We start from the raw sequence: 13,929 nt of genomic DNA, 5'->3' as shown, positions 1-13,929 counted from the left end.
TCTCAACTTGGTCTTCAGTAAAACTGAAAATCAAAAGAAAGGAGGGGCTTTTGAGGGGGGAGATTTTAGCGACTGACCAAAAAAGAAAGAAAAGCAAGATTTTCATTCAGCTATAATCAGTATTTTAATGCATTACAGGCAAATCAAATGCATTTCTAACACAAATTCAGCATTGCTAATACCACATATAAAGATAAAGAGATCAAACAATTCTCCGTCCACCACCAATTTCTGCATGTGTCTTGTGATAATCTATAGTGATTGAACTATGCGATTATAATGTAGATTATTTTTTAAAAATAGTGCATTGATTATAAACTTTATGGGCAATAGCACAGATTTAAACCTCCATTTGCAGAGAGGTATGCACAGCACTTCTTTTTAAACTAATCCAAATGTGACCAATGCCCATTAAGTCCTAAATTACAGGAAGCTGTGATGAGGTAGAATGAAACCTGCTGATTCTGTACTCCCGAGCAGCTTGGTCCAGACTTTTGCAGAAAAAGTGAGTAAATATTTACCCCTGTACACAACAAAACAACCCCCGCCACAAACATCACTCCAGGGAGAATGCAAAGCACTCCTCCATAGCCTCTAATACCAATTCTTGACTGGAGCAGCTGGGAACTGTTGTTAGCTTACTGTTGGCCGATCTCCTGTAGGAAATAATTAAAATGCAGCCCCTCCATGGGTGGGGCGGGGGGGATTGACAAGGCTTTCACCGAGGGCCTGAGCTGCTAAGGAATGCCGACGTGGACCAGCATGAATGAATAAGTAACAACAGAAAAAAAATAATATGGAAAACAATCACCTACACCACAAATGAACTTGAGCAGAAACAGGAAAGTGCTCATTCACAACATTTTTTTCACAAAACAAAAATACATAAAGAGATAAAAAAAAATGATATCCAATCAAAAAATGGCACTAATTTATTTACCCATCTATCAAAAATTGACATAATTTTCTCAAACTGTCAAGGACATCTTTTTATTCCAATTGCATTGTTCGTTATGATCATTCATGTCTAATGTTGGAATAAATCTCTTCAAACGATTGCAAATTAAACGTCAAAAAGTCTTAATATTGCATATTCTGGGTACAGACAGTCTTCCCAGGATGTATGATCATAAATTTGTCGACTTAAAAAAAAGCCTTTCAATGTTAGAGACAAATATGTGCAAATATCCTCATTGTTTTATAACGTAAACACGCATTTCTTCCAAGTCAACTAAAGTACTACCATAACATTGTAAATCTGACCATTGTCTATGTGTAAAATCGCACTGGATGCCTACTTATAGTTTCTACTCCTCCATTCTTCACATTCACCAGCATTTTCTATCAACTAACATCAGTGACCCAACAACAACAAAAAAGGGGTCATGAAGATGACTATCTCGTTATCTCAATATATAAGGCCTCTTGAAATTATTCTGTGGAAGTTTCAGTTTGACAATTTTAAATCAGGAAAAAAAAAAGTGATTTGTCAATCTTTTTAAATCACTTATTGCTTTCCATGTTTGCAAGACGGAGACTGTGACACTTGGGGAATGATAGTCTTCAGTAGAATGTCAGAGCGTGCAACACTCACTGACTTCTTTTCCCTATTCAAACAAAGAACCTTCGACCATGCCTAACCTATGGTTAAAATGACAAAACAGCAGCTGTGAGTCCCTGAGGAGCCATAAAAAATCTAACCAAACCCAACATGCTGATCGACTGAGGTATAAACTGTAAGTGGATGACACCTGAACAACAGAACTCACTGTTGCATTTGTATTGGCATGATTCTCTTAACTGTTTTGAATGTATGCTGCACAAAGCAGCATTTCAAAACTCTTCTCTGTGGCCTTTGCCACTTATTTATATCTAACCATTAGTGGTTACTTTGAGTGCAGTTTTATTTTTTTCCCCTCTCTCAAGTCCATGAGTCAACTGTGCATTTCATCACCATTACAACGCAGCTCTGAGAAAGTGTCCCTTCACCACTGTGTTCAATTACCTTAGAGGTAATTATCTGGAACAAAGCATTCAACAGAGGCCTCCTCCGCCTTCTAACAGCATTACCGCACATTGATCGCCTTCCCACAGACGTGAAATCCTATACAAATGTCACATGGGATTACAAATCTACCCCAGTACGTGCATGAGGGGCTTTGTCGTGGTTTTTTGCCCTAGCCTGGGAACACAGTAATGCCCTAGTTAAAAAAGAAAAAAATGTCAAAGGTGAGGCATTTACAATTTTTAGTACTAATTAAAGTTAGCATTTTGGATCTTGGCAGCAGCTTGTGTCTTTGCTCAAAATGCTGGAACTACTATTCCTGTGATACCACTGAAGACTGTACTGTTACTCTAATCATATTCAACAGAAGTGTTCATCTGCATTGTGGTGTTGAAAGCCCTGAATTCTAAATTCAACATTTTATCAGACTACTAAAAAAACATCTCTAGTACATACAGTAAATTCACTTCAGGTGTTTTAACAAGGGAACTACTTAGCAAAAGATACGCTCATCAACACGTGTAAGCATACATACAAGGCCTAATCAGCATGGCTACGGGCTGCCATACATTTTCGTTCCACAGCCTGGAGGACAGTTAGATGGGGAAGCACCTGTAACAATATCCCCACATACAAAATTGTGATTTTTTTTACCTGGTCAATCCAGATAATACAACATGCATAACTTTATTCAAAGTAAATTCCCCACTGAGATCTTAACCTTACAGGCCAGTTTCAAACTTGCCAAAACCTTTCATTTAATCTGAATGTGCATAGCAATATTCCACACAGCCCTGCATTAAAGGAGATCACTACTGTGAATTGATACTGATTGTAACATGTGCATTAGGTGTTTGCATAAGGCAGTTACAAAGAACACAAGAAAACCTAATAAGATTGTGTTCCCCAACGCGACGAAGCTCAATTATCTACATTTGACACAGGAGAAGAAAAAGTAGTCTCCTTCAGCTCTTGAAACGCGTCTGCTCACATATGTGGTTGAATTTCCTGAAATAAAGAACAACAAACAACAAACAAATTCAATTTTGCATGTGAAAGCACAGTGAAAGTGAAAGAAGAGGCAACCTGTAACACCTAGCACAGATCCTGAGAGGGACATGAAGACCTGAGGGACATAGTTTACACAAGGCCTCCTCCTAGTGGCAAAATAAGTGAAAAACAGGCACAGGTTTACAACCTCTACTCTCACTTCTGTCACGATTGTCCAAACTAACGAAGGCGCTATTTACCACAGATTTATGACTCCATAAAAATGTTGTAGCATTTATTAAATTTGTCAGTTGAAAATAAGTGTTTTAATAACAAATATGAGCCAAAAGTGAAGCTTTAAACAAATAACATTACACAAGTGAACATTGTTGCCATTGTTTGTAGAAACAGCCATTCTGCCATGAATCCAACATATAAGTAGCTGGTATCTAACTGCATGTGTTTGTGTCTGATAAGACTTACATTGCATGATGTGCCTTCACCTGCGTGCGGCAGTTGCGTCCCCAATAACAGTCGGGGCGAGATGTTACAGCAGCTGAGGGCAAAACATCAGATGATCGCAATCGGATTAAAACCATAAAAAGGCAATCCTAAAACATTGGTCACTCTGCTTTGAATTAGAACGAACTGTGTGAAAGATTCTGACCTGGCAGGTCAGAGAGAGGGATGCTCTGTCTGTACTTGTAGGCCAGCTCCTTGAAGGCTCGCAGGCCGCAGCAGGAGCACAGAATAGTGTTTGCTGAGATCCGAGAATCTGACCAAGATGAGGTCAAATTAGACTGACTGTGCTCTTTTAAGGTGACGATAATGGTGATTCTTCAAAAAGCCACTCTGATGTGTGCGATAGATGTTTATCAAACTGTTCAGATATGGATCAAGATTTAGCACTGTTATTGAGGTGTGAGGATTGGATCTGGAGCTCACCTATCACAACGTAGCTTCCCTGCTGTAAGCCTTGCAAAGCCTCTTTGAGCAGATCTTTCCAGGACTTCCCCCTGGAGGACAGGTAGTTCTGGTGGAGGTAGGACAACAAAAAAAGCCTATCACTATCATGATGAATCCATATGCTCAAATGTGCTAGATTTTAAGTGTGATAGAAGATGAAAGTGGACTCTAAGGTTAAAGATTATGGTTGCAATATTAATTTGGTGGATTGAAGGTGTTTTAAGTAAATATTCTGCAGTTGCACCAATCAGAATGGGCATGTTAACAGACTTTATATCACTTTGTATTATAATGAATGAATCATTGATAACCAAAGAAGGCAGAACGTTAATAAATAAATGACAAAGTGCATCTTACTTCGAGGACCTCCGACTCATAGCTATTATTGTTCAGCACACCATCCAGACATTTGTCAGTCAGATTGAGATCTGAAAAAGAGTGACAGTGGATCTTAACAACTGAACATTTTGCAGACTAAAAAACTAAACAAAAAGCTTCTGAGCTTTGTAATCCATACATGTCAGCGCTCTGTTAGCTGTAGTCAAAGTTTATCTCAGGTGCTACAGTAAAGGCTTCTGTTACACCAAGCCTCAATATAACTAAATGTCTTTTTCATGTAATACTGTCAACACTACAAAGCCATTTTTTGACAACTGGATAGTGTGGGATGATAGTTAAAAAGTTCTATGTATTACATATGTACGTACATGTTCTTACGGTTTTTGTTTTAATCACAATTAAAGACTACAGCCCTTAATCATTCAAGTTTCATTTAAAAAAGGAGGTCCACTGGAGTCTGTTTTGCTTAAATGGAAACATACCACTGAATCGAGCCAGGCAGCCTTGACAGCCAATCCCCTGGCAGCCCCAGTACATATGACAGAAAGGCTGCTGACACAACGCACCTGCCAACACACAACATGTCACACATGTGCAGTGTATCATGGACTTTGAGCTACACTTGTGAATACATAGTATATCTGATGATTTTACATGAACAGAAAACACGTATGTACATTAAATAGATCTTGATCATAAAGATTAACGTACACACTGTAGGCATAAATCGGGCTTAGCAAACCATATCTTTTCACTATTGGTAGAAATCTGCCTGTTAGTGACAATATACCTTTAATCATCTACACTCAGTCTGCACAGATGTTACACTTCTGCTGGGGAACTAACAGGTGTTTGGACCACTCACATTGTTGAGCAATAACCTGCTGGTTGTTTAACTCGGCACGCCTGTCTGGCATTGGCATGAGGCAGCAGGAGCAGATGAGATGGCAGCCCTGAGGGGGGCAGCAATACTCCTGAGGTGCTGTGGAGAGAATGTGAGTTTTTAAGAGTCGGGTGTCAGAATGGGTTCGATGTTAACATAAACCGAATGCTTTATTCATGCAATTTGTTACCGAGATTTCTCAACAGAAATCTGGAATTGCTGAGCTTCCAGTCTAATCATTGCGCATTATTACCTGAGGGCTGATCAGAGGATGTTGACGGCTGCTCTCCTGTGGGCTTTGCTGCACCCTCCTCACTTGCTGGTTTGGCTGGCGGAGGTAAAGGTGGTAGAGTTGGCAGACCAGAAAACCAGTAGTTTGAGCTTGTAGCAAACAGCACATGACTCATATTCCTCCTGTAGCCAGGACACTGTCTGCACATCACCACAGGCTGACTGGAGACAGAACCACAAAGAAAAAATGTAGAGATTTACTCTCTCCAACTAGTTTATTCAATTTGATGTTTTAACTGTTTACAGTTAAGGTAGTTTTCATATTTTGCTTGACTTTTAAAATCAGTGCTAATGCACCACATTACAAGAATCTTATTTCCCTCTTATAATTAACAAAAAACTATATATTGTGCACAGAAACTCTTCTTTAAAAACAACAAAGTCAGGATTAAAAATGTATTGAAAAACTGTTCAAGAATCCTTAAATAAATTGGACTAATCGTCTTACAAAGTGTTAGTCAACTACTTGCATAAGCAGAGTTATCTACAGCAGGCCCCTGTTGCTTATTAATGAGAGTGGGGTTTGTCGTCAAAAACATCTCCAGTTCATGAATCGTGGAGATTCAATCAAGGCAAGGAGATCCTTATGAATTGGACTAATTTGGATTAGGACTGCGTTACATTTAATTAGATCGCAATTGGCTTGAATCAGTGCCTTGAGATGAGATTTGTTGTGATTTGGCGCTATATAAATAAACCTGAATTAAGGAGATAAACGGTCGTTGGTGTCAGAACAGCTGCAGCACAAAAAACTATCTGGATGACGAGGGAACGCCATCTATGATAGAAAATACCTTCGGCTTGTCAAGACAAGGAAGGAGGGGAAGAACTGTCAAAATACCCGCTTTTAAGAGTGCAAGAGCTGAGCTGCTGGTAAGAAGTGGAGAGGACAGAGCGTGAACGGTGTGTCATTCTGTGTGTCAACCATTTTATCATCCCTCTACAGAATGAGGTGCAAATATTCAGTGCGTTGACTGAGTCCTGATGAATTTGCAGGAAAAAAATTGACATGGATAGCCTGTTAACATTAACCTGGCATTAGTAAAACAACAAGCCACTGGTATTAACAATTGGAACAAAAATGTAAATGCACGTTTGAAAATGTAAGGACTTGCATGGGACTAAAGCTTAATCCTTTTCACAACAAAAGTAAGACAAACGCAAATTAAGGTTAAAAAAAATTGGTTTACCTGATGTCTGAGGAGTCGCTGTCATTGTCAGAGAGCTCATAGAGGTAATCTGAGCTGCCCTCCTCGTCAGAGAAAGAGCGCTCAACTTTTGGCTGCAACATGTCCTGAGTAATCTTGTTTCGGCTGTCCATGCTCTTCAGGTCCTCCTCACTGCGACACTTTTCTGTGGGACAGAAAGGGATTTGAATCAATAGTATCTAGTTAGGATATAAAGCTTTGCTAAGCAGGTCTTGCTCTTAATCATGTTAGATCTGTGTCACGGTCACATGCTATCAAAACGATCTTTATATGTGCAAACCTGGGTGCTGGATGAGGTAGGCCTCCACAAGGTTGTTGAGGATGTGGTTTTTACAAATCCTCTCCACAGGGCAGCGGCAGGTAGGGCAAAGAGATGAGCGTTCCATCCAGCCTGAGTAGCAGGCAGCACAAAAGACGTGCATGCAAGGCTGCAAGCTAAAGCAAAATCAGAAGAGTTAAAAGAAAAACCACACGCATTAGATGGCTATGATATGTGTATGCCAAGAAACGACAAATAAAAAGACAACAAAGGCCTAAAGCAGCTACCTTGGATATCTATGCCCATTCCACGGCTCTTGAGATCTCACCTGATACAGTCATGCAGTAGGTCCTGGCAGATAACACATGTCAGGCTTTCCTCCATCTTGTCTGTCTTGGCTCCTTCCACTGTTGGTTTTGACAAAACACTCCCGTCACCTCTCTTAGTTGAACCGGTCACCTCTGTACTGGAGGTGTGTGGTAAACCCAAATGGTGTTCTTTATCTGTAAAAACAATGACTGTATATCACACTCTATTCCAAGTCAGACGTTTTGGCAGTTGTCTGGTTTGACTTACAAAAACACTCTAGGGTAGGCATGAGGTAAAAAAAGAAGGTTACAGTGCTGGAATGAATGTTTGTTCTGAATGTTTGACTGAAACTAAAATGAGGGAAAAACAAATACAAAGTAATAAGAATAATTAGAATAATAATAACCTTGATTCATTTTCCTCCTCTTGCTTTCTGGCTCCAGGTCGTCGGTGTCTTTTTCTGGTTTGGGGAGTGCATCTTTGGTCTGGCCTGATTATCGAGGGATAAGGATTAATCAATACTGTTAATATTCAAAACTGATTATTTTGATGCTAAAAGATGATGGAGGAAAATGGTTGAGTAAACAAGGAAGAGGTCAATTAACATAGAAGAATACAGTAGATAGATGAGACATGAGGTACAGCGAACAGATTTCAGACCACTGATCCTGCACAGGACGGTGAGACGGTTTTTGCATCCGCGTTTGGTGCAGCGGTGCGAACTAGATCTCTGGATGGTGTTTAAAAGGTAGACCATTTCATTTTGGACAAATAGTTCACTGGTCTGTTTGTTGCCGTGATACATTCGCCCCACTGTAAATTTGCTCAGTGAACAGTCAATGTTCTATTATGAACACAAAATGTAATTTAAAAAAAAACATTCTTTCACTGTATGCCATCAGTTATAGTTTTGACAGAAATAAACCAGGTCAAACTTAAAAGAAAATTTTAGTTGGAGCATCTGTAGTTATTATATAATTACCATATTCAATCGAATGGCTTGTATTTGGTCTTTTTTAAAAGGTCATATCTGGGATTGTCACAATTCTGACCACAAGTAAATATAAGCCTACTGATCATTTTATTACTTAGATATCCCTCCAAAAGAATAACAACTGATTTTGGAAATGAATAAAGGATCATAAATAAATACAAATAAGTCCACAGTAATTGCTTTTTAGGCCTTCTAAACAAAACCTGCACATGGCAGAAGATGAGCCATGACCACAACATCAGTTTGTTAGTTAGCTTGTGGTAGACGACTACACAGACATGATCATTGTTATCTCAAATAACTGCAATCATCTGCTTTAGTTAACATGGTCTATGATGTAGCCATCAATGTTCTCACATGAATAAGTGAAAATGCTTATATTGGTGCTGCCAACACATCGCTTTTTGAGATCGCTATTCTATGAGCTTCTTTTGGTAAGTAGCATTTGCACTGTTGAGCACCATCATAGCTATTCTCAGACCACTCTGACTGGCTGTTGAGCCTTACAAATGAGTGCAGGAGCAGCAGTGGTGACAGAAAGCCAATGACAAAACCAACATGTTACACATAATCCTTTCTAAAATTATTCTCCTTCAGTGCTAGAGATGATCCCTTACAATCTGTGTAAGGGATCATCTCTAGCACTGCATCTCTAGCACTGAAGGAGATCATACCTCCTTGCTGGCATTTGGACGTGACTTTCTGGCATCTTACAGTGCAATTCTTTTGTCCAGTTTTCCAACATGAGAAAGCATCTCACAGGAACAATCTCCAGCTAGAAAGTAAATGTGTGAACTCGCAACTGTGGTCAAAGTCCAGAACTGGCTATCCAGATAATGCCTGGTGTTCATTTCAAAAGAATGGGGCAAAGAAAGAAGCTCAAACCCCTTTCTCTCATGCTAATGGGCAAAGCCTTTGCTGAGGTGAGGCTGGAGAGAACCTACCTGAGGCTGAAGAATGAATGATTTCCACAGGTACAGAAGAGGAGGGGCTCGCAATACAGAAATGGGAAGCAGAGGTGGATGGTTGAGGTTCCTCCTGGGTTGGATCCCGAGGAGCTTTAGCAAGCATTACAGGCTCCACAGAGAGAGACATCTCTGATGCTGGAATGTGAGAGGGACAGTGGGCTGGCCTCTCAATGTCTGAAATTCAAATATTGATGGAAATTACTACAACCGAGGTGGTTGCATTTGAGAAGTTGTTGTTCTCTGAAATTTACCGTAACTGTCCTGTGAAACGGCTTGCTCCATTTTGATGGAATGGTAAACATAGGCGATGTCTACAGGGCGACAAGAATAATTACCATCTTTCCTTCTTAGAAATTCATAGAAGCATATTATTCTTACAGCTCAAAAAAGTTTGACTCACTTTGTTCTGGCTCACTTTTCCTGTATACAAAGTAGATGACATCACCATTTTGCAGCATGTGAGTTTGCCTCTTGACCACTTTGGACATGTTGATTACTGTGCCATTAGTGCTATGAAGAAAATACATTTCAATAAAACATGAACATGCATATTTTTCTGTCCTGTCTTAATAAAAGAACAAGGATAAAATCAAATTTAAGTTCCAAGCACTGTCTTCTAAGCAGATTAATCTTTTTATCACCCCTCATTCTGTTTATTTAGTTACATTTCTAACCACAGAAACTGGATAACAGGGAGCCTGGTCCTTCAGAAACAAGCTCATAATGCATGGAATCGTTTGTACTCCAGTTACAATTCATTGAGAAAGTCTCAGGAGACGGTACCTCATGTCTTCGAGCCACACAAGGCCTGAGCTTTCATCTTTCACTATCTTGCAGTGCTCCCCTGAGACGAGTTTATTGGCCGGGAAAGACAGATAACATCCTGGCAAAAAAATAAATGAATACATGAAAAATGAATACACAAAAACATGAAAAAAAATTCAACCATAAAACCACAGAACAGTTATCTATGTGATCCAACATAGTTTTGATATCTTGACATCTTCAACCTATAAGACCAACCTTGTTCCTGTAACTTTGTTGCCATGACGTCTTCAAATCTTTCATTTCCCAGACATAGCTAACCTATTGAGCCTCCTGGCTTTGCATTGCAAAACACTAGACCCCCAAAAGCTCTCAGCAACAAAGCAGACACTGGGGGATATATAGCCCTAACCTTTTCTAAAGCAAGAGCCGTACAAAAAAAAAAAATCTACTTAATATTCTACACACATGTTGTCAATAGACATCTTTTGTTCTCATCACAAGGGGCTGTCTAAGTGTGGTGCGCTATAGAAAGCTTTGTGTTTTCAATGGGGTGGTTGCAATGGCTCCAGACACGGACAGCAAAGTCTACGCCAACGACAGGATCGTCTTCTCTTAATAGGCATGTCCACTTTCAGAACATTTTAAAACCAGACATAAGGCAGATACAAAGTATTGTTTGTTCTGTGACTAACTCACCTTTCTTTCTGCCCACCGTACATTCCCTACTGAAAAGCAGGACAGTTTCACTGGAATCCACTTTGACTAGTTTCCCCCATGGTCGTCCTCCTCTGTAGCTATCCATGTCTTTAAGCTTTTTTCTAAGAAATTATCCACACACACACAAAAAAAAGTTTAGAAATATTGACTTTAATTGAAACATCTTCTCAGTTATTTTCCTCATTGGTTTGGTGGCATTTTTCTATAGAGTCATTTGGGAACATGTCCGTAAAGAGAAAGCGAAATTAACTGGTGTTTTAGCATGTTGTCAGTTTCTGAATCAGTCAAACCAACTACTTAATGCCAGCCAGATAGGCTCATACATTAAAATTAAGCCCACATTTGCAAACAGTCATACTTTAAGTAGGAATACTTGTAGAAAACATGACAATAACTATCTAAAAATAATCTACACAGCCATTCTGCACTTAGGGTTTCCACTGAACAACTTGTATTTAACAGACTTTGGGTTTGAGCCGATTTAAGATCTAGTGCAGCTGTAAATATTAAGTTTACGTTTGCCGAATTAATAAACAAGTCTTTTTGATTCACAAAAGAATGTCAACAACGTCAGGATAGAAGAGTACTTTACTAAACAAGCAAAGACACGTAAATCGGACTGAGTTTCTCATCAGGCTTGGTTGGGAACCTGCTGCCATTGTGGGGGAACCCACTGAGAGCTGGCAAAGCTTGGTATTTCAGAGCTTATTAGTTCCATATATTGTTTAGCTAGTAGGTGATTGTGCCCTGCTTCAAGCTGTAAAAACAAATGGGTCCTTCAACTGTTAAATATCAATGTGGTGAAATGTTTCGTGATATACATACTGCGGGAAATCATCCCAGCTAACATGAACACAGACAACTTCTTTCGACAATAACACTGAGCTAACGAGAAAACTAGCATTAGCTTGTCCGTCCAAGAGAAAGAACATGGACGTGCTCCGCTCAAAGTGATGTCCACAATGCTGTACTTATCTGATGTCTGAAAATTTTACTTTACCGTCAAACGTTTAGTGTCTTGTCCCAGAAGCTCAGTGTAAAACCGCTTCTCCTCCTCATGTTCCAGTTAGCATTGGGAAACAAGAGGCACTTCCTGCTACGGTCCGAGTTGACACGGTGAACCGTCATCAGCTGATGGAGGAGGGTCGGAGAGAGTTTGGTGTTGAAATTTAGCTCTCACGTACATAGGGGATGAGACGCCACATCTCACTGAAGTGACTTTATCTTCACCTGACACATGACAAATAAAGTGTTTGTTTTATTAAGTGTGAAATAATTTAGATTACTGGATGAATAAACCTTAATCCTTAGAAATGGTTTCGATTTGATTATTCAAATACATGCAAATATCTGTGCAGTTACTCTGGAGAATTCATAGACAGGCCTGCATGTGTCCATAGGCCTATTGTATGATCCAGAGCAGAAAAGTGCCATGACTGGAGATGCACCTGTATTTCTGATACAGCTGTGACTCAAACTGCAAAGGCAGAACAAACAGTTCTTCTTCAGAGTAGAAAAAGTACAAATTGGACTGATTCTAAAGCAGGAATTTTCTGAGTTGATCCCATATAAACCGAGCAGTTGAGCCAAAAAGCACATTTCTGTTTGACATGAATTCCTGAAATACATGGATTTCCTGTTCTGGGGTTGTTGCTTAGTTTCTGACTAAATGTGTGAATGTAATGTTCCGCATACTTTTATCTCTGAACTAACATTTTAACCCAGTCCCATATTCATTATGCTATTTCATGTAATCTGCTTTAAAGCTAACACTAGAACTGCTGTAACATTTCTTGACTTCAATTCAGAGAGCCTCTCGTGAACGTGTTTGAAACCCTGTGATATCAAGCTTTGGAATTAATGTAGTGGAGTGTGAAGTACAAAATTACATCCAAAATGTGGTTGAGTAGAAGCTGAAAGAAGCCTAATGTGGAATTACTTAAGAGTAAACTCAAAATTATACATCAGTGAATGTACTCACTCACTCACATTCTAACAGCACAGTGTTGAAAGGTAACCTGATAGATCCTTATGTTTTAAAAAGGAAATGGAACTGCATAAGTTAGTTTGAAGAAAACAGAACATAAGATATTGGTTTTTCAACTGTACATTACTTTCAGCTCAGAACTGTTGCTAATGTTGTGGAATATATACATCAGCTGGAGGCATGTTGTGTCCTCTCCTCATGTCACTGAGGCTCAGTAAGTTGGTAATGATTGTCATCAAATGTCTCTAGAGGTACGGTATAATGGGCTTCATGAAGTGCAGAAGTTCTCACATGTAGATGCCTTCCTCATCCACCATCAGAGTAATAATATCTTCCAGATGCTGCCAATATTTTAGCTTCAAGTTCTTTAGGGTGTACGGTTAAGTCCCTGCAACAGGTTGCAGTTTGTAGAAAAACGAAGACTTGCAAATACGGAAAGCTCTGATGCATTGTTCACTTCCATCACACACTGTAAGAAACTTATTTTTATTGTCTCTGAAGCTTTCACCATCCTCCTATGGTCATCCAGCAGGAGCACATGATGGATTCCCTGTTGGCAAGGAAAGGTACTGTTGTCATCATGTACTTTCTCGTTCGAAAAGAAGTCAAGCTGACACATACCTTGGTTGTCTTGAGTTTAATCTAATAGATTTATTGTTGGCTTCAGCCCTGTAGCACAGCTGGAAGTCTCTCTCCTGAGTATCCATGCTTCTTCTCAGAGGCTGCAGCCTCAAACTTAGAGCAGACTCCCCCACTGTTCTGTCACTGCCTGGGTGTTTATTCCTCTTTCAAAACACTATCTGCCTTCTTCTAAATTCGGTCTTTCTCTAATTCTTTACAAACTTATCCAGCTCCTGAAAATATCCCTCTCAACAGAGCCTGGTTGTCATCAGCTGCAGGTGTTGGTAGGTGATACTGAGGAGATGGATTCCAGACACTCCTCCTCAAAAGCTGAAACTCTTGAATAATGGCATTCTTTAGAGGCTGGATTTTAAACATCCTAACTCTAAATTCACTTCTTGCAAGCCAAATGTCATGTCTAATAGCAGTGAAGTCAGAGATAGCCAACGTTGTATCCTCTTAAAAGTGACTGACTGTCTCTTATCCAGCCCTACTTTGGCTTTTGCTCTGTGTTGTAAATATTTTTGTGTCAGTTTTACATTCTTTTTAATCTGTTGGAGAAGCCCGATTTTTCCGAAACCCATCAAAGTCAACTGGTCTTGATCTTGTCGTGTTATTGATGAA

The 13,929-nt window shown here is 39.6% G+C and overlaps 1 protein-coding gene across 1 annotated transcript; it reads right to left on the bottom strand.

Annotated features, from left to right (window-relative positions):
- Positions 1 to 99: 99 nt before the first annotated feature.
- Positions 100 to 11,820, bottom strand: chfr (checkpoint with forkhead and ring finger domains, E3 ubiquitin protein ligase). The gene is made up of 18 exons (XM_072388447.1): positions 11,698 to 11,820; positions 10,677 to 10,798; positions 9,996 to 10,095; positions 9,613 to 9,722; positions 9,464 to 9,523; positions 9,189 to 9,386; positions 7,657 to 7,740; positions 7,270 to 7,444; positions 6,963 to 7,117; positions 6,665 to 6,827; positions 5,437 to 5,636; positions 5,166 to 5,282; positions 4,783 to 4,866; positions 4,319 to 4,389; positions 3,941 to 4,028; positions 3,663 to 3,770; positions 3,479 to 3,551; positions 100 to 3,013 (listed from the first exon to the last, which is right to left on the bottom strand). The coding sequence occupies exons 2-18, from the start codon at positions 10,780 to 10,782 to the stop codon at positions 2,971 to 2,973; spliced, it is 1,935 nt and encodes a 644-aa protein (XP_072244548.1). The 5' UTR covers positions 10,783 to 10,798; positions 11,698 to 11,820; the 3' UTR covers positions 100 to 2,970.
- Between the last annotated feature and the right edge of the window lie 2,109 nt (positions 11,821 to 13,929).

The sequence above is a fragment of the Leuresthes tenuis genome, unplaced genomic scaffold (genome assembly GCF_036924035.1).
Source record: "Leuresthes tenuis unplaced genomic scaffold, fLeuTen1.0.hap1 SCAF_6, whole genome shotgun sequence".
Taxonomy (NCBI): Eukaryota; Metazoa; Chordata; class Actinopteri; order Atheriniformes; family Atherinopsidae; genus Leuresthes; species Leuresthes tenuis.
This window is presented reverse-complemented; position numbering and strand designations above follow the sequence as displayed.